Source organism: Salmo salar, chromosome ssa09, assembly GCF_905237065.1.
Source record: "Salmo salar chromosome ssa09, Ssal_v3.1, whole genome shotgun sequence".
Taxonomy (NCBI): Eukaryota; Metazoa; Chordata; class Actinopteri; order Salmoniformes; family Salmonidae; genus Salmo; species Salmo salar.
Genome location: NC_059450.1, coordinates 93,926,755 through 93,952,176, shown reverse-complemented (window position 1 = coordinate 93,952,176; position 25,422 = coordinate 93,926,755). Strand labels below are relative to the sequence as shown.

General features: G+C 40.4%; 1 protein-coding gene and 1 long non-coding RNA gene across 5 annotated transcripts in view; one reads left to right on the top strand and one right to left on the bottom strand.

Moving 5' to 3' along the window:
* Positions 1-25,422, top strand: part of LOC123744681 (phosphoethanolamine N-methyltransferase 3) — a 46,076-nt gene that overhangs the window by 16,736 nt on the left and 3,918 nt on the right. Inside the window, exons 6-9 of one of the 4 annotated variants that reach the window (XR_006771088.1) lie at positions 19,780-19,902; positions 20,057-20,136; positions 20,314-20,430; positions 20,640-21,907. Coding sequence is in view for 2 of the 4 variants with exons in the window: in XM_045724239.1 (XP_045580195.1) it covers positions 19,780-19,902; positions 20,057-20,188; positions 20,314-20,430; positions 20,640-20,645 (378 nt within the window). In the remaining 2 variants the exon portion in view is untranslated. Of the gene's footprint in view, positions 1-19,779; positions 19,903-20,056; positions 20,189-20,313; positions 20,431-20,639; positions 21,908-25,422 lie in introns of those variants that run through there. The other 3 variants (XM_045724239.1, XR_006771087.1, XM_045724238.1) reach the window with 3 other exon arrangements.
* LOC123744682 (uncharacterized) lies at positions 21,850-22,401 on the bottom strand. The gene is made up of 2 exons (XR_006771089.1): positions 22,278-22,401; positions 21,850-22,130 (listed from the first exon to the last, which is right to left on the bottom strand). It is a non-coding gene; the product is annotated as an uncharacterized lncRNA (long non-coding RNA).

Here is a 25,422-nt window from a genome sequence, read left to right as displayed (position 1 = left end):
TGACACTAGGTTAGAGTTACTAGGTCTACAATGAGAAACATACTAGGTTAGGGTTAGGGTTGGTGGGTTTACAATGAGAAACATACTAGGTTAGGGTTAGGGTTGGTGGGTTTACAATGAGAAACATACTAGGTTAGGGTTAGTGGGTTTACAATGAGAAACATACTAGGTTAGAGTTACTAGGTCTACAATGAGAAACATACAAGGTTAGAGTTACTTGGTCTACAATGAGAAACATACTAGGTTAGAGTTACTAGGTCTACAATGAGAAACATACTAGGTTAGGATTAGGGTTGGTGGGTTTACAATGAGAAACATACTAGGTTAGGGTTAGGGTTGGTGGGTTTACAATGAGAAACATACTAGGTTAGGGTTACTAGGTCTACAATGAGAAACATACTAGGTTAGAGTTGCTACGTCTACAATGAGAAACATACTAGGTTAGGGTTACTAGGTCTACAATGACAAACATACTAGGTTAGGGTTACTAGGTCTACAATGAGAAACATACTAGGTTAGAGTTACTAGGTCTACAATGAGAAACATACTAGGTTAGGGTTAGTGTTACTAGGTTTACAATGAGAAACATACTAGGTTAGAGTTACTAGGTCTACAATGAGAAACATACTAGGTTAGGGTTACTAGGTTTACAATGAGAAACATACTAGGTTAGAGTTACTAGGTCTACAATGAGAAACATACTAGGTTAGGGTTAGGGTTGGTGGGTTTACAATGAGAAACATACTAGGTTAGAGTTACTAGGTCTACAATGAGAAACATACTAGGTTAGAGTTACTAGGTCTACAATGAGAAACATACTAGGTTAGGGTTACTAGGTCTACAATGAGAAACATACTAGGTTAGAGTTACTAGGTCTACAATGAGAAACATACTAGGTTAGGGTTAGGGTTGGTGGGTTTACAATGAGAAACATACTAGGTTAGAGTTACTAGGTCTACAATGAGAAACATACTAGGTTAGGGTTAGGGTTACTAGGTTTACAATGAGAAACATACTAGGTTAGAGTTACTACGTCTACAATGAGAAACATACTAGGTTAGGGTTACTAGGTTTACAATGAGAAACATACTAGGTTAGAGTTACTAGGTCTACAATGAGAAACATACTAGGTTAGGGTTAGGGTTGGTGGGTTTACAATGAGAAACATACAAGGTTAGGGTTAGGGTTGGTGGGTTTACAATGAGAAACATACTAGGTTAGGGTTAGTGGGTTTACAATGAGAAACATACTAGGTTAGAGTTACTAGGTCTACAATGAGAAACATACAAGGTTAGAGTTACTAGGTCTACAATGAGAAACATACTAGGTTAGAGTTACTAGGTCTACAATGAGAAACATACTAGGTTAGGGTTAGGGTTGGTGGGTTTACAATGAGAAACATACTAGGTTAGAGTTACTAGGTCTACAATGAGAAACATACTAGGTTAGAGTTAGGGTTGGTGGGTTTACAATGAGAAACATACTAGGTTAGGGTTACTAGGTCTACAATGAGAAACATACTAGGTTAGGATTAGGGTTGGTGGGTTTACAATGAGAAACATACTAGGTTAGGGTTAGGGTTGGTGGGTTTACAATGAGAAACATACTAGGTTAGGGTTACTAGGTCTACAATGAGAAACATACTAGGTTAGAGTTGCTACGTCTACAATGAGAAACATACTAGGTTAGGGTTACTAGGTCTACAATGACAAACATACTAGGTTAGGGTTACTAGGTCTACAATGAGAAACATACTAGGTTAGAGTTACTAGGTCTACAATGAGAAACATACTAGGTTAGGGTTAGGGTTACTAGGTTTACAATGAGAAACATACTAGGTTAGAGTTACTAGGTCTACAATGAGAAACATACTAGGTTAGGGTTACTAGGTTTACAATGAGAAACATACTAGGTTAGAGTTACTAGGTCCACAATGAGAAACATACTAGGTTAGGGTTAGGGTTGGTGGGTTTACAATGAGAAACATACTAGGTTAGAGTTACTAGGTCTACAATGAGAAACATACTAGGTTAGAGTTACTAGGTCTACAATGAGAAACATACTAGGTTAGGGTTACTAGGTCTACAATGAGAAACATACTAGGTTAGAGTTACTAGGTCTACAATGAGAAACATACTAGGTTAGGGTTAGGGTTGGTGGGTTTACAATGAGAAACATACTAGGTTAGAGTTACTAGGTCTACAATGAGAAACATACTAGGTTAGGGTTAGGGTTACTAGGTTTACAATGAGAAACATACTAGGTTAGAGTTACTACGTCTACAATGAGAAACATACTAGGTTAGGGTTACTAGGTTTACAATGAGAAACATACTAGGTTAGAGTTACTAGGTCTACAATGAGAAACATACTAGGTTAGGGTTAGGGTTGGTGGGTTTACAATGAGAAACATACTAGGTTAGGGTTAGGGTTGGTGGGTTTACAATGAGAAACATACTAGGTTAGGGTTAGTGGGTTTACAATGAGAAACATACTAGGTTAGAGTTACTAGGTCTACAATGAGAAACATACAAGGTTAGAGTTACTAGGTCTACAATGAGAAACATACTAGGTTAGAGTTACTAGGTCTACAATGAGAAACATACTAGGTTAGGGTTAGGGTTGGTGGGTTTACAATGAGAAACATACTAGGTTAGAGTTACTAGGTCTACAATGAGAAACATACTAGGTTAGAGTTAGGGTTGGTGGGTTTACAATGAGAAACATACTAGGTTAGGGTTACTAGGTCTACAATGAGAAACATACTAGGTTAGAGTTGCTACGTCTACAATGAGAAACATACTAGGTTAGGGTTACTAGGTCTACAATGAGAAACATACTAGGTTAGGGTTACTAGGTCTACAATGAGTGTTGCGTCAAAAGACAGGTATTCATATTCAAGGCGTTCAGATTTTCAACTGATTTCAAAGATAAAACACCAGCAGGGGGCGAAAGAGTGTATGCATTGTGGAACCCATCATTAGCTTGTGTTTCCCTGGGGAACATATATACTGGTGCACCTTTGTGATAGCAGGTGGTGAAATGTTTGGTGGAAAAGCATTTCACTGGAAGTCCTTCACGGAAGAGGAGACTCTCATCCATACACATTCAGCTCATTTAGGGTTCTGGAGACTCAACCGGTAGGCACATGGACATTGTTGTGTAAAATTGTTGCCAGTTAGGTGTTTATTTGTGTTGAGAATTGAGACCAATTGTCTAATTTAGTATATAGTATAATTTAGATAATATGACTACATTAAGATTATATATTTAATTTGAAATGACCTTACTTGAAGTAATGTATATTTCTTTTTGTGTTTTGCCTTTAAAGGTTATCAACCTAACTAACTAACTAATTAACTAATTAACTAACTAACTAACTGACTAAAGAAATAAAAGAAGTCAGAAGAAAATTGAGTTGTCCCTTGCGTCCTTCAGTCCTTAGAGGCCTTTTTCAAGTTTGGGCAAAGAGCTGCAGTGTGAACCATACACAACTTGACAGTTGATAACCGCGTGGCAGTGAAGACAAAAGGATTAACGGCCTGAAGTCAGGAAAGCTGTCGTCGCAGAGAGGAATATTGACTGACATCTCAACATGGCGGAGGAAGCTCTTGGAATAACAGTGAAGGAGCTGAAGCAAAAAAGAACTTTAGCTAAAAGCACTTTTACCAAGCAGGCAAACTTCCTCAGCAGAGCACATGACTAAAAGAGAACTACAAGAGGAGTTCAAGAAGCTCAAGTCGGAGGCGAGGACGGTCAGTGAGACAAATGACGAGTACAGGGCTGGCCTTCTGGCAGACATTGAAGCTGGAACCGATGAGGGTGAAGAAGCTGAACTGAGCAAGGAGAAGCAGGCTGAACTTGAGAAGACGTTCCAAGAATGCGAGGCACAATTGGATGAGGTCAAGGAGATGGTCCAGTCCAATCTATGGCCTAGATATGGCGAAAATTAGGTGAAGTCTGCAATCCATGAAGCCGAGACAGCCTGTGATGGAGTTGCTCAGATACCTGTTACCGCTGTAAACAGAGATGGCTTTGAGCTACGGTGGGATAGTGTGAAAACACAAGTCCAAAATGCAATCGCAAGCTTAGCAGAGTGAGAGATGTGGATTCCGGTGGCAGAAAAGGAAAGGCTCGGAGGGAGAGTGAAGGATCTGAAGGCATTCGGCAACAACCTTGAAGCAAGGAGGGCAGGATTTCTCACAGCACAAAGAATTGCAGGAGACGAGAGAGACAGAGGGAGAGTGCCGCAGGTGCCCATGCCAGCTCCACAACCGACACTGAGGATAAAGCCAATCTGTCTTCCCAAGTTCAGTGGGTATAAAAGGAACTTCCATCGATGGAGAAGAGACTGGGAGAGTCTGCAAAAGCAGGGGGAACCAACAGGCTCAGTCGAGGTAAAGAGGATCCAACTCATTGACAGTACAGATGAGAGGATATGCAGAGGCCTCCATTTGTCTTCTTACAACACTGCTGAGGACATGTTCAGGCTGCTGGAGAACAGATATGGAAACAAGTCTACAATTGCCTTGGAGATAATGGAGGATCTGGAGAAAATTCCTGCTTTAACCTCTATGGGCTAGAGGTTGCGTCCGGACGCTTGCGTCCCACCTACGTAACAGCCACTGGCAGCCTGTGGCGCGATTTTCAAAACGTTAAAAATCCTATTACTTCAATTTCTCAAACATATGACTATTTTACAGCTATTTAAAGACAAGACTCTCGTTAATCTAACCACACTGTCCGATTTCAAAAAGGCTTTACAACGAAAGCAAAACATTAGATTATGTCAGCAGAGTACCAAGCCAGAAATAATCAGACACCCATTTTTCAAGCCAGCATATAATGTCACCAAAACCCAGAAGACAGCTAAATGCAGCACTCACCTTTGATGATCTTCATCAGATGACAACCCTAGGACATTATGTTATACAATACATGCATGTTTTGTTCAATCAAGTTCATATTTATATCAAAAAACAGCTTTTTACATTAGCATGTGACGTTCAGAACTAGCATACCCCCGCAAACTTCCGGGGAATTCGCTAACATTTTACTAAATTACTCACGATAAACGTTCACAAAAAGCATAACAATTATTTTAAGAATTATAGATACAGACCTCCTCTATACACTCGATATGTCCGATTTTAAAATAGCTTTTTGGTGAAAGCACATTTTGCAATATTCTAAGTACATAGCCCAGGCATCACGGGCTCGCTATTTAGACACCCGGCAAGTTTAGCACTCACCATAATCATATTTACTATTATAAAAGTTTGATTACCTTTTGTTGTCTTCGTCAGAATGCACACCCAGGACTGCTACTTCAATAACAAATGTTGGTTTGGTCCAAAATAATCCATCGTTATATCCGAATAGCGGCGTTTTGTTCGTATGCGTTCCAGACACTATCCGAAATAGTAAAGAAGTGTCGTGCGCATGGCGCAATTCGTGACAATAAAATTCTAAATATTCCATTACCGTACTTCGAAGCATGTCAACCGCTGTTTAAAATCAATTTTTACGACATTTTTCTCGTAGAAAAGCGATAATATTCCGACAGGGAATCTCCTTTTCGGCAAACAGAGGAAAAAATCCCAAAGGCGGGGGCGGTCGGGTCACGCGCCTAAGCCCAGTGTCCCTTGATCGGCCACTTGAGAAAGGCGATAATGTGTTTCAGCCTGGGGCTGGAATGACGACAATCTGTTTTTTCCCGGGCTCTGAGCGCCTATGGACGACGTGGGAAGTGTCACGTTAGAGCAGAGATCCTTAGTAAATGATAGAGATGGAAAAGAAGTTCAAGAAATGGTCAGACAGGCCACTTCCTGTAAAGGAATCTCTCAGGTTTTGACCTGCCATTTGAGTTCTGTTATACTCACAGACACCATTCAAACAGTTTTAGAAAATTTAGGGTGTTTTCTATCCATATGTAATAAGTATATGCATATTCTAGTTACTGGGTAGGAGTGGTAACCAGATTAAATCGGGTATGTTTTTTATCCAGCCGTGTCAATACTGCCCCCTAGCCCTAACAGGTTAAGGGCAAATCAGCCTAGAAAAGTTATCGACATGATCCAAACTATAGAGAAGGCCCTGGATGACCTCACGGAGATTGGAAACACAGGAGCCATCAACAACCCTCTAGTGATCAGATCCATAGAAAGCAAGTTACCTCACGACATCAAGAGAGAGTGGCTTGTCTTCATAGTTAATCCGAGGAATAATGTCACACCAGATAATCACTTTGAGAACCTTCTTAAATTCCTGAAAACACAAGAGGAAATTCTTGAAAAACTGGAGCAGCTGGGAGTGAGTGAAAGGCCAGAAAAGAGAAATGCTTGCATGGAGAGGAAATATGCGTCCACGCGGTCCACAACGAAAGGAGGCTGTGTTGTGTGTGGTGATGAAAAGCACAGAGAAAATATATTCTTTTGCAAGCGTTTCAAGGAACTGAAGCCGGTGGAAAAGTTGGCTGCTGTAGAAAAGCTGGGGGCCTGCAAGAGGTGCTTGGTCTGTCATGGAGAAGATGATGAATGCAAAGAGACATACCTGTGCAGGAACAGAAACTGTAAAAAAGACCACCATTTCTTTCTATGCCTGAAGGGAGACTTCAGGATGAGTGACTCAGAAAGAAGACAATTCAATGTGAGAAGGCATACGCGGACTGAGGAGCAGGAAGAATTTGTATCTAAACTCTCCCCAGAGATGGCGAACAAATTCAAGAGAGCGTTCACCATCACCGCAAAGACAAACTGTGGTGAAAAGATCCAGCTTGGAGAGATTGTGTCAGGTGCAGTAGAAGAATTGCCAGTTATCCTAATGCTGCTCGAGGTAACTGCCAATGCAGGACAAAAAATTGGAACCCTGATCGACTTGGCATCAGACACAAATGATATCACCCACAGAGCTGCCAGGAGATTAAATCTTCGAAGTGAAAACATCACTTTAGTCGTCCATGGAGTTGGGGGGATGGCCATGAAGGTTAAAACCAGAAGATATCTCCTCAGAGTGAGGGTCAAAATGCCTAGAGGCACAGAAAGAGCCCATGAGCTTGTCTGCTATGGTTTGAATGAAATTGCCAACATCCACAGAGTCATCAAACCTGAGCAACTCAAGAAGTTCTTCCCAGAAGTCAGTCTAGGAGATCTGAGGAGACCGGAGAGCATTGAGCTACTGATAAGCCACCGCGAAGGAAGACTTGCTCCGCAAAGAGTGAAGGTGATTGGAGACCTTGTCTTATGGGAGAGCCCGCTAGGAAAGATTGTTGGTGGAGCACATCCAGATCTGTTTGAAGAAGTCGATATGGCCGCGCACAGGTCTGGAACGCACTTTTCTCGATCCATGAGAGCAACCGCTGTCAAGTATCAAGAGATAATTAAAACACAAGAGTTCACAGCTGAAACCAAAAGCACAGTTGCTCGCAGAGAGTTCTTGGATTGGTGGAAATGGGATAGCATTGGAGCAGCTTGCGAACCGAAGTGTGGAGGATGCCGGTGCGGCAATTGTCAACCAGGAGGCAAGGAAATTACTCTGAGTGAGGAAAGGGAGCTGGAGATCATAAGGAAAGGCCTCACGTACATCAAAGCAGATGCTCACAGCGATGAACCGCACTGGGACACAAAATACCCCTGGATTCAAGATCCAAGTTCCCTTCCCTACAACAGGAGTGGGGTTGAAGCCACCTTCTTAAGAACAGAAAAACAACTCAAGAAAGAGCCAGAGTGGAAAAAGGCATACACAGCTCAAGTGCATGAAATGGTGGAGAGAAGAGCAGCAAAGAAACTCACCAAAGAGATGATCGCCAGCTGGAAAGGACCAGTATGGTATGTCAGCCACTTGGTGGCGCCAAACCCACACTCTGTCACAACACCTGTGCTACTGGTATGGAACAGCAGCCAGAAGTTTAAAGGGGTCAGCATGAATGACCTGCTGCTGAAAGGGCCTGATGTCCTCAATCCCATCCGAGCAGTACTACTCAGGTTCAGAAGAGGTGTCCATGCTGCTCTTGGCGACATCAGGAAGATGTACAATTCGGTGTGGTTAGAAAACCTGGAGATGCATCTCCACAGATTTCTCTGGAGAAACACTGAGGAGGAAGAGATTGAAGAGTATGCCATCACCAGAGTCAACATTGGCGATCGACCAGCAGGGTGCATTGCACAACTGGCCATGAGAGAGACAGCAAAACTGCCCATGTTCGCTCACCTGGAGGAGGAACGTAGGATCCTTGAAGAGGATGCCTATGTCGATGACATCCTGACTTCCCATAATGACTTACAAAAGCTGGACAAGGACACCAAAGGAGTTGAAGAGATCCTGAGGACAGGCGGATTTTTCGTCAAACCCTGGGTCCGGTCAGGCCAAAGTGGGAGGCAGGAGGTCGTACCAGGAGAACAAGGAGCGGTGTCAGGCACAGTACTTATTCTCCCAAACCAGATGAGGAAAGGAGACAATAAAGCCCTTGGAGTTGGATACCTTGTTGAAGAGGACGAACTGTACCTTATGACTTCAATCAATTTCTCAAAGAGGAAAAAGAAGATGAGAGTCGGACAAAATCTCCTTGAAGAAGAGGTGAGAGGGAAAACTCCAAACCCACTGACGAGAAGAGAACTGCTAAGCCAAGTAGCTAGCCTGTATGACCCAATAGGCCTTGTCACACCTGCCAAACAAAAGGGCGCCATTCTTGTCAGAAAGGCGTTTCAAGAAGCTGGAGGCAAAACTCTGACCCGAAACACGTGGGACAAACCTCTATCTGAACAATTGAGAGAAGAAGCCATCAAACTGTTTGAGGAGTACACACGTCTTAGCCAAATCACCTTCCACAGAAGCCTCACACCAGTCAACTGGCTTGGTAAACTTTGGGGAATAACATTCTCTGACGGAAGTGAGAAGAGCTATGGAGCTGTAGTGTACTTCAGATGGGAAACCGAGCAAGGCATCCAAGTCAGGTTGGTTGAGTCCAAAGCAAAACTCACACCTTTGGACCAAAAGGGGGAGGCAGTGAAAGCTGAAATCTGCGGTGCTGTCTGCGCAGCACGACTTCGAAAGTACATTGAAAAACACAGTCATATAGAAATTGAACGATGGCTCCATCTGCTGGACAGTCAAACTGTGGTGGGAGCTATCCAGAGAGACAGTTATGGGTATCAATCTTTCTTCGCGAACAGAGTCGGAGAGATCCAGAAATCCACATCCGTCGAAGACTGGTGGTGGGTCCCGGGAGGCCTGAACAGTGCTGACATCATAACAAGAGGGGCAGCCCCGGAAGACCTCCAAGAAGATTCCATGTGGCAAAATGGACCAGCGTTCCTGCGGCAACCCATGGAAGAGTGGCCACAGAAGTCAGCCAAAGAAATTGCAGCTTATGCCAAGGAAGGCATAAACAAACTTCAAAGGAAATATTTCTCTGCAGCACTGACCAGAGCGCAGGCCAAGAGAAACAAGAATGATGTACTTCCTGAAGTGGGAGTTCAGAAGGAAAGTCAGAGTGATGCACAGCAAAGCAGGCAAAATAACCCAGATGAACCTAAGACTAAGATCCGAAGACCACCAGCTGGCTCTGCGGTAACAAAACTGATTGACATCAGGAAATTCAGCAGCCTGACCAGGCTGATCCGAGTCATTGCCTGGGTTTGGAGAGCTGCAACGAAATGGAAAGAAGTGTTGACCAGGAATTCAGCCTCAGATAAACCAAAGTGGGAGGAAATTCTTTCAACAAACTGGAAGTCCAGAGGCAAACAAGCTGTACTCACTGTTGGGGAGTGTGAAGATGCACTAAGAGACCTGTTCCTTGCAGCACAAGAAGGTATAACCTTTCAAGGCACCACTCTCAACAGACTCGCTGTTTACAGAGATGAAGAGACTGGGCTCTTGGTTTGTGGAGGGAGGTTCAAGATCTTTGATGAGGACGAGACTGCTGTACCAATTCTACCATATGAGGCATGGATATCCACTCTCCTAGCCCAAGAGGCCCATGATGCAAACCATGAAGAAATAGCAGGTACACTCCTCCGGATGAGGAAGAAGGCCTGGGTGATAAAAGGCCGGAAGCTGGCTAAAAAGAGAGTTGACAACTGTGTGGTGTGCAGAAAGGCTAGGGCCAGAAAGTGCCAACAAATCATGAGTGACCTTCCACCCGAGCGTATAACACCAGCCAGACCATTTGAGTACACAACAGTGGACTTATTTGGACCATATGAAGTCAAGGACGAGGTGAGAAAGAAAGTCAAGCTCAAGGTGTGGGGAATTGTCTTCTGCTGTATGGCATCCAGAGCTATACACACAGATGTTGTCAGTGACCAGTCAACTGAAGGCTTCTTACTGGCCTACCAAAGATTCACGGCACTGAGAGGGCATCCAAAGAAACCGTGGTCAGATCCTGGAAAGAACTTTGTGGGTGCCAGACCTGCCCTCAAAGAGCTCTACCACTTCCTGGATCAACAAATTACATCTGAGCTTGAAAATGAAGCTTCAAAGCATGGAACAGAGTGGAGCTGGAAGATCCACCCAGCAGACTCCCCTCACAGGAATGGTGCTGCAGAAGCAGCTGTTCGCACTGTGAAGCGGGCCTTGCACAATATGAGAGGCGAAGGACTCTTCACATGGAGTGAGTTTCAAACATTTATGTTCATGGCTGCTAACCTTGCCAATGAAAGGCCCATAGATGCCAGGACTCAGAGCCGGGAGGACTGCATAGAATACATCAGCCCTAATTCTCTTCTGCTTGGAAGGACTGGACCTAGGGGAGACTTAGGAAGCTTTGAGTTTGAAGACTACTCCTACAAAAGGTTAAGAGTCATTCAAGCAGAAGTTAACTGGTTCTGGAGGAAGTGGAGTCAGTTGGCTGGACCTAACCTGTTTGTGAGGAGTAAGTGGCACACAAAGCAGCGAAACGTGGCCGTTGGAGACGTCGTCTGGCTTGCAGACCAGAACGCTTTGAGGAGTCAGTATAAGCTTGGTAGGGTCGTCAATGTCAACGCTGACAAGGAGGGCATTGTGAGAGATGCAAATATACGAACCTTCCCAAGTTATCCCATCTCAACTTTGAAGCATGTTTGTGGAGACAAAGCAAAGAAACGTTCAACCAAAATCCCTGCTACAATTCTTCACAGGGACGTCAGGCGTTTGGTTGTGTTATTACCTGTAGAAGAGCAGAAGTAAAGCCATCGAAGATGGAGCCGATGTGACCTCCTTGGGTTCAAGAACCAGGAGATCAAGTGGGAGGTGTTGCGTCAAAAGACAGGTATTCATATTCAAGGCGTTCAGATTTTCAACTGATTTCAAAGATAAAACACCAGCAGGGGGCGAAAGAGTGTATGCATTGTGGAACCCATCATTAGCTTGTGTTTCCCTGGGGAACATATATACTGGTGCACCTTTGTGATAGCAGGTGGTGAAATGTTTGGTGGAAAAGCATTTCACTGGAAGTCCTTCACGGAAGAGGAGACTCTCATCCATACACATTCAGCTCATTTAGGATTCTGGAGACTCAACCGGTAGGCACATGGACATTGTTGTGTAAAATTGTTGCCAGTTAGGTGTTTATTTGTGTTGAGAATTGAGACCAATTGTCTAATTTAGTATATAGTATAATTTAGATAATATGACTACATTAAGATTATATATTTAATTTGAAATGACCTTACTTGAAGTAATGTATATTTCTTTTTGTGTTTTGCCTTTAAAGGTTATCAACCTAACTAACTAACTAATTCACTAATTAACTAACTAACTAACTGACTAAAGAAATAAAAGAAGTCAGAAGAAAATTGAGTTGTCCCTTGCGTCCTTCAGTCCTTAGAGGCCTTTTTCAAGTTTGGGCAAAGAGCTGCAGTGTGAACCATACACAACTTGACAATGAGAAACATACTAGGTTAGAGTTACTAGGTCTACAATGAGAAACATACTAGGTTAGGGTTAGGGTTACTAGGTTTACAATGAGAAACATACTAGGTTAGAGTTACTAGGTCTACAATGAGAAACATACTAGGTTAGGGTTACGAGGTTTACATTGAGAAACATACTAGGTTAGAGTTACTAGGTCTACAATGAGAAACATACTAGGTTAGGGTTAGGGTTGGTGGGTTTACAATGAGAAACATACTAGGTTAGAGTTACTAGGTCTACAATGAGAAACATACTAGGTTAGGGTTAGGGTTGGTGGGTTTACAATGAGAAACATACTAGGTTAGGTTTAGAATTGGTGGGTTTACAATGAGAAACATACTAGGTTAGGGTTAGGGTTAGTGGGTTTACAATGAGAAACCTACTAGGTTAGGGTTAGGGTTAGTGGGTTTACAATGAGAAACATACTAGGTTAGTGTTATTAGGTCTACAATGAGAAACATACTAGGTTAGAGTTACTAGGTCTACAATGAGAAACACACTAGGTTAGGGTTACTAGGTCTACAATGAGAGACATACTAGGTTAGGGTTAGGGTTAGTGGGTCTACAATGAGAAACATACTAGGTTAGGGTTACTTGGTCTACAATGAGAAACATACTAGGTTAGAGTTACTAGGTCTACACTAGGTTAGAGTTACTAGGTTTACAATGAGAAACATACTAGGTTAGGGGTTACTAGGTCTACAATGAGAAACATACTAGGTTAGAGTTACTAGGTCTGCAATGAGAAACATACTAGGTTAGAGTTACTAGGTCTGCAATGAGAAACATACTAGGTTAGAGTTACTAGGTCTACAATGAGAAACATACTAGGTTAGAGTTACTAGGTTTACAATGAGAAACATACTAGGTTAGAGTTACTAGGTCTACAATGAGAAATATACTAGGTTAGAGTTACTAGGTCTACAATGAGAAACATACTAGGTTACAGTTACTAGGTCTACAATGAGAAACATACTAGGTTAGAGTTACTAGGTCTACAATGAGAAACATACTAGGTTAGACTTACTAGGTTTACAATGAGAAACATACTAGGTTACAGTTACTAGGTCTACAATGAGAAACATACTAGGTTAGGGTTAGGGTTAGTGGGTTTACAATGAGAAACATACTAGGTTAGATTTACTAGGTTTACAATGAGAAACATACTAGGTTAGGGTTACTAGGTCTACAATGAGAAACATACTAGGTTAGGGTTAGGGTTAGTGGGTCTACAATGAGAAATATACTTGGTTAGAATTACTAGGTCTACAATGAGAAACATACTAGGTTAGAGTTACTAGGTCTACAATGAGAAACATACTAGGTTAGAGTTACTAGGTCTACAATGAGAAACATACTAGGTTAGAGTTACTAGGTCTACAATGAGAAACATACTAGGTTAGAGTTAGGGTTACTAGGTATACAATGAGAAACATACTAGGTTAGGGTTACTAGGTTTACAATGAGAAACATACTAGGTTAGGGTTACTAGGTTTACAATGAGAAACATACTAGGTTACAGTTACTAGGTCTACAATGAGAAACATACTAGGTTAGGGTTACTAGGTCTACAATGAGAAACATACAAGGTTAGAGTTACTAGGTTTACAATGAGAAACACACTAGGTTAGGGTTAGGGTTAGTGGGTCTACAATGAGAAACATACTAGGTTAGGGTTACTTGGTCTACAATGAGAAACATACTAGGTTAGAGTTACTAGGTCTACAATGAGAAACATACTAGGTTAGAGTTACTAGGTTTACAATGAGAAACATACTAGGTTAGGGTTACTAGGTCTACAATGAGAAACATACTAGGTTAGAGTTACTAGGTCTGCAATGAGAAACATACTAGGTTAGAGTTACTAGGTCTGCAATGAGAAACATACTAGGTTAGAGTTACTAGGTCTACAATGAGAAACATACTAGGTTAGAGTTACTAGGTTTACAATGAGAAACATACTAGGTTAGAGTTACTAGGTCTACAATGAGAAATATACTAGGTTAGAGTTACTAGGTCTACAATGAGAAACATACTAGGTTACAGTTACTAGGTCTACAATGAGAAACATACTAGGTTAGAGTTACTAGGTCTACAATGAGAAACATACTAGGTTAGGGTTAGGGTTAGTGGGTTTACAATGAGAAACCTACTAGGTTAGGGTTAGGGTTAGTGGGTTTACAATGAGAAACATACTAGGTTAGTGTTATTAGGTCTACAATGAGAAACATACTAGGTTAGAGTTACTAGGTCTACAATGAGAAACACACTAGGTTAGGGTTACTAGGTCTACAATGAGAGACATACTAGGTTAGGGTTAGGGTTAGTGGGTCTACAATGAGAAACATACTAGGTTAGGGTTACTTGGTCTACAATGAGAAACATACTAGGTTAGAGTTACTAAGTCTACAATGAGAAACATACTAGGTTAGAGTTACTAGGTTTACAATGAGAAACATACTAGGTTAGGGTTACTAGGTCTACAATGAGAAACATACTAGGTTAGAGTTACTAGGTCTGCAATGAGAAACATACTAGGTTAGAGTTACTAGGTCTGCAATGAGAAACATACTAGGTTAGAGTTACTAGGTCTACAATGAGAAACATACTAGGTTAGAGTTACTAGGTTTACAATGAGAAACATACTAGGTTAGAGTTACTAGGTCTACAATGAGAAATATACTAGGTTAGAGTTACTAGGTCTACAATGAGAAACATACTAGGTTACAGTTACTAGGTCTACAATGAGAAACATACTAGGTTAGAGTTACTAGGTCTACAATGAGAAACATACTAGGTTAGACTTACTAGGTTTACAATGAGAAACATACTAGGTTACAGTTACTAGGTCTACAATGAGAAACATACTAGGTTAGGGTTAGGGTTAGTGGGTTTACAATGAGAAACATACTAGGTTAGATTTACTAGGTTTACAATGAGAAACATACTAGGTTAGGGTTACTAGGTCTACAATGAGAAACATACTAGGTTAGGGTTAGGGTTAGTGGGTCTACAATGAGAAATATACTTGGTTAGCATTACTAGGTCTACAATGAGAAACATACTAGGTTAGATTTACTAGGTCTACAATGAGAAACATACTAGGTTAGAGTTACTAGGTCTACAATGAGAAACATACTAGGTTAGAGTTACTAGGTCTACAATGAGAAACATACTAGGTTAGAGTTAGGGTTACTAGGTATACAATGAGAAACATACTAGGTTAGGGTTACTAGGTTTACAATGAGAAACATACTAGGTTAGGGTTACTAGGTTTACAATGAGAAACATACTAGGTTACAGTTACTAGGTCTACAATGAGAAACATACTAGGTTAGGGTTACTAGGTCTACAATGAGAAACATACAAGGTTAGAGTTACTAGGTTTACAATGAGAAACACACTAGGTTAGGGTTAGGGTTAGTGGGTCTACAATGAGAAACATACTAGGTTAGGGTTACTTGGTCTACAATGAGAAACATACTAGGTTAGAGTTACTAGGTCTACAATGAGAAACATACTAGGTTAGAGTTACTAGGTTTACAATGAGAAACATACTAGGTTAGGGTTACTAGGTCTACAATGAGAAACATACTAGGTTAGAGTTACTAGGTCTGCAATGAGAAACATACTAGGTTAGAGTTACTAGGTCTGCAATGAGAAACATACTAGGTTAGAGTTACTAGGTCTACAATGAGAAACATACTAGGTTAGAGTTACTAGGTCTACAATGAGAAACATACTAGGTTAGAGTTACTAGGTCTACAATGAGAAACATACTAGGTTAGGGTTAGGGTTAGTGGGTCTACAATGAGAAATATACTAGGTTAGAGTTACTAGGTCTACAATGAGAAACATACTAGGTTACAGTTACTAGGTCTACAATGAGAAACATACTAGGTTAGAGTTACTAGGTCTACAATGAGAAACATACTAGGTTAGACTTACTAGGTTTACAATGAGAAACATACTAGGTTACAGTTACTAGGTCTACAATGAGAAACATACTAGGTTAGGGTTAGGGTTAGTGGGTTTACAATGAGAAACATACTAGGTTAGACTTACTAGGTTTACAATGAGAAACATACTAGGTTACGGTTACTAGGTCTACAATGAGAAACATACTAGGTTAGGGTTAGGGTTAGTGGGTTTACAATGAGAAATATACTTGGTTAGAATTACTAGGTCTACAATGAGAAACATACTAGGTTAGAGTTACTAGGTCTACAATGAGAAACATACTAGGTTAGAGTTACTAGGTCTACAATGAGAAACATACTAGGTTAGAGTTACTAGGTCTACAATGAGAAACACACTAGGTTAGGGTTACTAGGTCTACAATGAGAGACATACTAGGTTAGGGTTAGGTTAGTGGGTCTACAATGAGAAACATACTAGGTTAGGGTTACTTGGTCTACAATGAGAAACATACTAGGTTAGAGTTACTAAGTCTACAATGAGAAACATACTAGGTTAGAGTTACTAGGTTTACAATGAGAAACATACTAGGTTAGGGTTACTAGGTCTACAATGAGAAACATACTAGGTTAGAGTTACTAGGTCTGCAATGAGAAACATACTAGGTTAGAGTTACTAGGTCTGCAATGAGAAACATACTAGGTTAGAGTTACTAGGTCTACAATGAGAAACATACTAGGTTAGAGTTACTAGGTTTACAATGAGAAACATACTAGGTTAGAGTTACTAGGTCTACAATGAGAAATATACTAGGTTAGAGTTACTAGGTCTACAATGAGAAACATACTAGGTTACAGTTACTAGGTCTACAATGAGAAACATACTAGGTTAGAGTTACTAGGTCTACAATGAGAAACATACTAGGTTAGACTTACTAGGTTTACAATGAGAAACATACTAGGTTACAGTTACTAGGTCTACAATGAGAAACATACTAGGTTAGGGTTAGGGTTAGTGGGTTTACAATGAGAAACATACTAGGTTAGATTTACTAGGTTTACAATGAGAAACATACTAGGTTAGGGTTACTAGGTCTACAATGAGAAACATACTAGGTTAGGGTTAGGGTTAGTGGGTCTACAATGAGAAATATACTTGGTTAGCATTACTAGGTCTACAATGAGAAACATACTAGGTTAGATTTACTAGGTCTACAATGAGAAACATACTAGGTTAGAGTTACTAGGTCTACAATGAGAAACATACTAGGTTAGAGTTACTAGGTCTACAATGAGAAACATACTAGGTTAGAGTTAGGGTTACTAGGTATACAATGAGAAACATACTAGGTTAGGGTTACTAGGTTTACAATGAGAAACATACTAGGTTAGGGTTACTAGGTTTACAATGAGAAACATACTAGGTTACAGTTACTAGGTCTACAATGAGAAACATACTAGGTTAGGGTTACTAGGTCTACAATGAGAAACATACAAGGTTAGAGTTACTAGGTTTACAATGAGAAACACACTAGGTTAGGGTTAGGGTTAGTGGGTCTACAATGAGAAACATACTAGGTTAGGGTTACTTGGTCTACAATGAGAAACATACTAGGTTAGAGTTACTAGGTCTACAATGAGAAACATACTAGGTTAGAGTTACTAGGTTTACAATGAGAAACATACTAGGTTAGGGTTACTAGGTCTACAATGAGAAACATACTAGGTTAGAGTTACTAGGTCTGCAATGAGAAACATACTAGGTTAGAGTTACTAGGTCTGCAATGAGAAACATACTAGGTTAGAGTTACTAGGTCTACAATGAGAAACATACTAGGTTAGAGTTACTAGGTCTACAATGAGAAACATACTAGGTTAGAGTTACTAGGTCTACAATGAGAAACATACTAGGTTAGGGTTAGGGTTAGTGGGTCTACAATGAGAAATATACTAGGTTAGAGTTACTAGGTCTACAATGAGAAACATACTAGGTTACAGTTACTAGGTCTACAATGAGAAACATACTAGGTTAGAGTTACTAGGTCTACAATGAGAAACATACTAGGTTAGACTTACTAGGTTTACAATGAGAAACATACTAGGTTACAGTTACTAGGTCTACAATGAGAAACATACTAGGTTAGGGTTAGGGTTAGTGGGTTTACAATGAGAAACATACTAGGTTAGATTTACTAGGTTTACAATGAGAAACATACTAGGTTAGGGTTACTAGGTCTACAATGAGAAACATACTAGGTTAGGGTTAGGGTTAGTGGGTCTACAATGAGAAATATACTTGGTTAGAATTACTAGGTCTACAATGAGAAACATACTAGGTTAGAGTTACTAGGTCTACAATGAGAAACATACTAGGTTAGAGTTACTAGGTCTACAATGAGAAACATACTAGGTTAGAGTTACTAGGTCTACAATGAGAAACATACTAGGTTAGAGTTAGGGTTACTAGGTATACAATGAGAAACATACTAGGTTAGGGTTACTAGGTTTACAATGAGAAACATACTAGGTTAGAGTTACTAGGTTTACAATGATAAACACACTATGCTAGAGTTACTAGGTTTACAATGAGAAACATACTAGGTTACAGTTACTAGGTCTACAATGAGAAACATACTAGGTTAGGGTTACTAGGTCTACAATGAGAAACATACAAGGTTAGAGTTACTAGGTTTACAATGAGAAACACACTAGGTTAGAGTTACTAGGTCTACAATGAGAAACATACTAGGTTAGAGTTACTAGGTCTACAATGAGAAACATACTAGGTTAGAGTTACTAGGTTTACAATGAGAAACACACTAGGTTATAGTTACTAGGTCTACAATGAGAAACATACTAGGTTACAGTTACTAGGTCTACAATGAGAAACATACTAGGTTAGGGTTAGGGTTACTAGGTTTACAATGAGAAACATACTAGGTTAGAGTTACTAGGTCTACAATGAGAAACATACTAGGTTAGAGTTACTAGGTTTACAATGAGAAACACACTAGGTTAGAGTTACTAGGTCTACAATGAGAAACATACTAGGTTAGAGTTACTAGGTCTACAATGAGAAACATACTAGGTTAGAGTTACTAGGTCTACAATGAGAAACATACTAGGTTAGAGTTAGGGTTACTAGGTATACAATGAGAAACATACTAGGTTAGGGTTACTAGATTTACAATGAGAAACATACTAGGTTAGAGTTACTAGGTTTACAATGAGAAACACACTAGGCTAGAGTTACTAGGTTTACAATGAGAAACATACTAGGTTACAGTTACTAGGTCTACAATGAGAAACATACTAGGTTAGGGTTACTAGGTTTACAATGAGAAACACACTAGGTTAGAGTTACTAGGTCTACAATGAGAAACATACTAGGTTAGAGTTACTAGGTCTACAATGAGAAACATACTAGGTTAGAGTTACTAGGTCTACAATGAGAAACATACTAGGTTAGAGTTACTAGGTCTACAATGAGAAACATACTAGGTTAGAGTTACTAGGTCTACAATGAGAAACATACTAGGTTAGAGTTACTAGGTCTACAATGAGAAACATACTAGGTTAGGGTTACTAGGTAATCAATGAGAAACATACTAGGTTAGAGTTACTAGGTCTACAATGAGAAACATACTAGGTTAGAGTTACTAGGTCTACAATGAGAAACATACTAGGTTAGAGTTACTAGGTCTACAATGAGAAACATACTACGTTAGAGTTACTAGGTCTACAGTGAGAAACATACTAGGTTAGGGTTACTAGGTTTACAATGAGAAAGGGCATGAAGTTCAAGCTGTCTATTTTATTTATATCAATAGTTCTGTTGTCATGGAAATGTTACGTTCTACATGTCTTTTAATGCTACATAGATAATGGTCATGTTAATTGAATTATATTGAAATGCGTTAACAGTCTGAGTTCAAGGTGTTTTAGTGACAGGTTTTGCATGCCTATTCCTGCAGGTCCATTTCGAGGTGGCTGACGCCACTAAGAGAGAGTTCCCAGAAGGGTCGTTTGATGTTGTCTACAGTCGAGACACCATCCTGCACATCGACGACAAATTGGCACTGTTCAAACGCTTCCATGTGAGTGTGTGTACACACACACACACACACACAACTACACAACTGCACAACTGCACAACCGCACAACCGCACACACCTTAACATCAATTCCAGACTGTATTATATTTTGCTGTTGGTTTTTACCATCCAAAACACTATGTATCTTCATCTTCAGTCGTGGCTGAAGCCCGGTGGCCAGGTCCTGATCACTGACTACTGCTGTGGAGAGAAGCCCTGGACTCCTCAGTTCCACGGGTATGTCAAACAGAGAGGTTACATTCTCTACACCCCACCACAGTACGGCAAGGTAGGTCCAATCATAAACCTTATAATACCCTGATAATGTCACCCTGACCTGACTTTTACCACATACGTTATAATATCTTAGAATTCGCCTATGTAACTCCATATACTGTAACTGTCTGTCTGCAGTTCCTACAGCAGGCAGGTTTCTCTAACGTACGTGCCGAGGACAGGACAGCTCAGTTCATGCAGGTGATCCAGACAGAGCTGGAGAGAGCAGCAGCCATGAAAGACGAGTTCATTAAGGTAAATCATGTACTCGCTTTCATTCTCTCTCTCTCTCTCTCTCTCTCTCTCTCTCTCTCTCTCTCTCTCTCTCTCTCTGTCTAACTCTCTCTCTCTGTCTAACTCTCTCTCTCTCCCTCTCTCTCTGTCTAACTCTCTCTCTCGCTCTCTCTCTCTGTCTAACTCTCTCTCTCTCCCTCCCTCCCTCTCTCTCTCACACACACAAACAGTTGTAATAGTGGTGTTTTCTTTAACGAGTCGGACACGAAGGATTTACTTCAGATACCGGACAAGGCCCAAATCCCTGTTATTCTCATGAAGAGGAGACGGAGATATCGGGGATGTAGGTCGGGATACATTGTAAGAATCCGACGGCGAGTGAGTAACCCGCCTCTACCTTCCGTACTATTAGCCAACGTGCAATCATTGGATAATAAACGGGATGAGCTCCGATCAAGACTATCCTACCAACAGGACATTAAAAACAGTAATATCTTATGTTTCACTGAGTCATGGCTGAATGACGAAATTGATAAATTACAGCTGGCTGGCTTCTCCGTGCATCGGCTGGACAGAACAGCTACGTCTGGTAAGACAAGGGGTGGCGGTCTGTGTCTATTTGTCAATAACAGCTGGTGCACAAAATCGAATATTAAGGAAGTCTTGAGGTTTTGCACGACCTGAGGTAGAGTACCTCATGATAAGCTGTAGACCACACTATTTACCAACAGAGTTTTCATCTATATTTTTCGTAGTTGTCTGTTTACCACCACAAACCGATGCTGACAATAATAAAGCATTTAAAGGCTGACATTTTGTTGATTTTAATACTACGGACAAATTTGTAACTCCACCCATAGCATGGATTATTATAACCTAATGCTTTTACTGTTTTGACCAAGTTAATCTGCTCATGTTGTGTGTGTTCAATTATTTTTTACATTGTGGTAACAATGAACAACATTGCTAACTCAATATCACAGACCAGATTTGCCCCAAAAGAAAAATGCATCAGGTATTATGTGCATTGTTTGATTTTGAGCGAATTCAATAATATATTTGTACCACTTTAGATGCTGTGTTTTATTTACAGTGGTGATGATGTAATGCTGATGTTGATTGACAGCTGGAGGCATTTAGAAAACATGTTTTCAAAACACTTGTTTTTTCACAAGTGTAGCAGGTTGTGAACTCTGCAGACAATGTTTCCATGATGGACTATTAGCAGGACAATAGACTCTTCATACCTCCATTTATTTAGAAAATGGTCGTTTAATAGCCCGGCTACTGTAGGTGTGAAAATCCCCCCAACTTGCTATGTATTCGATGTTTAATTACTCTAAAGTCTTACATTTCTAACTCAAAACCTCACGCAACCGCAAAATGTCGGATAAAGGATATACGGTACAGTTTTTGTCAACATCTTAATGCTTTCGTTAATAAAATAAAGATAAAAGAAGACTTTTAAAATGCAGATGTTTATTTCTATTAGTGTACATCTCAGCTACATTTTAGTTGCACTTCCCCGCAGCTCCACGACCACAGGTAAAACCTTGCTGAGATGATCAATGTTTTTGTTGCATTGTTGTATCGTCAGTTTCTCAATCCAAAACGTCTTGATAGCCTTCACCAGTTCATCTTTGCTTGTAGGCTTGGCAGAGTTACGGATGAATGTTTTCATTTGATGCCAAACAAGTTTGATTGGGTTTAAATCAGGAGACCTGCATATAGAGATTTAAAAATAAAAAATTGATATACTGTAGGCGACATGAGTCTCAGTAGTGTTGAGTAATGTGCTGTTAAAAGTGTTGTAGGTCTTTTATTTATTTTTATTTAACCTTTATTTAACTACATAAAGGTCTACTTACTCTGCTGGTGTCTCGAACCAGTTTATTCCCTCATTTGCAATGCAAACCCGTGCGGCAGTGTGTGTTGGGCCATTGTTTGCATTTGGAGAAGAAAAAAATACATTTAGCAGAACAGCCAACATTAGGTACAACACTAGAAATATACATGTAAATAGGCTTAAACATAACAAAATATTGCTATAATCCTACCTTGAAAGAAACGATGTGGTCCCAGAAACACCTCTCTGACATAGGGTCCAGCATATCTCCCAGAAACACCTCTCTGACATAGGGTCCAGAATATCTCCCAGAAACACCTCTCTGACATGGGGTCCAGCATATCTCTTGATGATTTCTTCCTCAAAGAAATCTGGAGCAACGATACCTGAAAAAGGAGGCAACAGTGATTTATTGTGGAACACGTAGCAGTCCGTGAGGTGTAGGCTACAATATTTGATTTACCCTTTGCTTTGTGAATAGTTCAACTTATCATCATAAATCAAATATGGGACTGGTCCCTGGCGAGAAATTGCTCCCCACACATGGAGTTTGAGAGGATTCTTGGGACTCGGCTTGCTTGATCTTCTTCCTTTTTTTCTGGAGCAATTTTGAGCAAATTGCTCAAGGGTCACAGTTGATTCGTCTGTGAAGATGGCGTCATTGAATGTCTCGCCAGCAGTGATCCATGCATAGGCCTGCACCATGCGAAGTTCTTTGTTTGTCAGATGAATCCTTGTGTTGAAACTACAGAACAGTACAAAACAAGAGAACACGCGGTTAATGTTATGAAAAAAATCTATTATAATATATATATATATAACATGTCTTACCGATCCGTTCCATAAGCCCACTCAAGTTTCTTCAACTGTCTCCTGACTACGTTTAGAGCGTTGTTTTTGCCGTACTGTGTTTCCAGCAGATTCCAGAGGGCCGTTGTCGATTGCTTATCATCTTCGTCCATCAGTGGATCGATTGCTTGAATAGTCTTGCTGGAAATGGAATACAATGTAAAAAATGTGCAGCCGATAGTAAAGACCAGCAGTAGATTTATTGAAGCATTATTATGCCTACTTTACAGATTTGTAGCCTACTGTACCTGTTCATTTTCCTGGGCTTTCGTGTTCGGCGTAGCACAGACATCAGATGATAGTGTTTGCGAATAGCACTGTCCGTGACCAAAATCCTCAAGTATACCAGTATTTTTAAAATGTCTCCAGTAGATTTTCCATTCCTCCTGAAAGTCCTAATCTGTTCACTGAGATCCTGGTCCTATAGTATGTTGTTACAGCATAATCAAAGTGAGGACAATCGGCGATCTGCTGTGTACTTATGGTCTGTTGAAACCTGGAGTCACGCCTTTCCAGTACTCCTCACCCCGCCACAAACTCCACCCGTAACACAGTTGCCATTCACCCTTGATCGGCTATCAGCAGGACAATAGACTCTTGCCGAGTTTAGGGACTTTAAATGTAAACAGTATTAATGAAGCTCCATTTCTAACAATCTATCACATACAGTCTGTTCTAACTACAAAAAAGGTTTTAAAGTCTCTAGTACAGCCAATATTAAAAAACAGTCAAATGAATTCATGAATTAAATCGCCTTAGCCGTGATTGTAAAATGAATCAAGGCTCCCTTTGCTATTTAGTTTTAGAACTAAAAAGCTTGACTGTATTTAAAGACATGAATGACTTGTATGCTGTATGATGACAAGCACAAATTAATGAGAGATTTAATAACTTGGCTTATCAAAGATGCGCTCTGGTGGGCTAACTAGCACTAACTACCATAGCAACAATGGCTAACACTTAAATAATGTGCCATAGAATTCTGTGGCACCCAGCAAGCTGTGCTGCAGTACACCGCAACTTTTAAAGGAAGAACCACCGTATGCATAGTCACTTTACCTCTACTACATGTACATATTACCTTAAAACCTGTTAGGGCTAGGGGGCAGTATTGACACGGCTGGATAAAAAACATACCCGATTTAATCTGGTTACCACTCCTACCCAGTAACTAGAATATGCATATACTTATTACATATGGATAGAAAACACCCTAAAGTTTCTAAAACTGTTTGAATGGTGTCTGTGAGTATAACAGAACTCAAATGGCAGGAGAAAACCTGAGAGATTCCTTTACAGGAAGTGGCCTGTCTGACCATTTCTTGAACTTCTTTTCCATCTCTATCTTTTACTAAGGATCTCTGCTCTAACGTGACACTTCCCACGTCTTCCATAGGCGCTCAGAGCCCGGGAAAAAACAGAATGTCGTCATTCCAGCCCCAGGCTGAAACACATTATCGCCTTTCTCAAGTGGCCAATCAAGGGACTCTGGGCTTATGCGCGTGACCCGACCGCCCCCGCCTTTGTGATTTTTTCCTCTGTTTGCCGAAAAGGAGATTCCCTGTCGGAATATTATCGCTTTTCTACGAGAAAAATGGCGTAAAAAATGATTTTAAACAGCGGTTGACATGCTTCGAAGTACGGTAATGGAATATTTAGAATTTTATTGTCACGAATTGCACCATGCGCGCGACACTTCTTTACCATTTCGGATAGTGTCTGGAACGCACAAACAAAACGCCGCTATTCGGATATAACGATGGATTATTTTGGACCAAACCAACATTTGTTATTGAAGTAGCAGTCCTGGGTGTGCATTCTGACGAAGACAACAAAAGGTAATCAAACTTTTATAATAGTAAATATGATTATGGTGAGAGCTAAACTTGCCGGGTGTCTAAATAGCGAGCCCGTGATGCCTGGGCTATGTACTTAGAATATTGCAAAATGTGCTTTCACCAAAAAGCTCTTTTAAAATCGGACATATCGAGTGCATAGAGGAGGTCTGTATCTATAATTCTTAAAATAATTGTTATGCTTTTTGTGAACGTTTATCGTGAGTAATTTAGTCAAATGTTAGCGAATTCCCCGGAAGTATGCTAGTTCTGAACGTCACATGCTAATGTAAAAAGCTGGTTTTTGATATAAATATGAACTTGATTGAACAAAACATGCATGTATTGTATAATATAATGTCCTAGGGTTGTCATCTGATGAAGATCATCAAAGGTGAGTGCTGCATTTAGCTGTCTTCTGGGTTTTGGTGACATTATATGCTGGCTTGAAAAATGGGTGTCTGATTATTTCTGGCTTGGTAC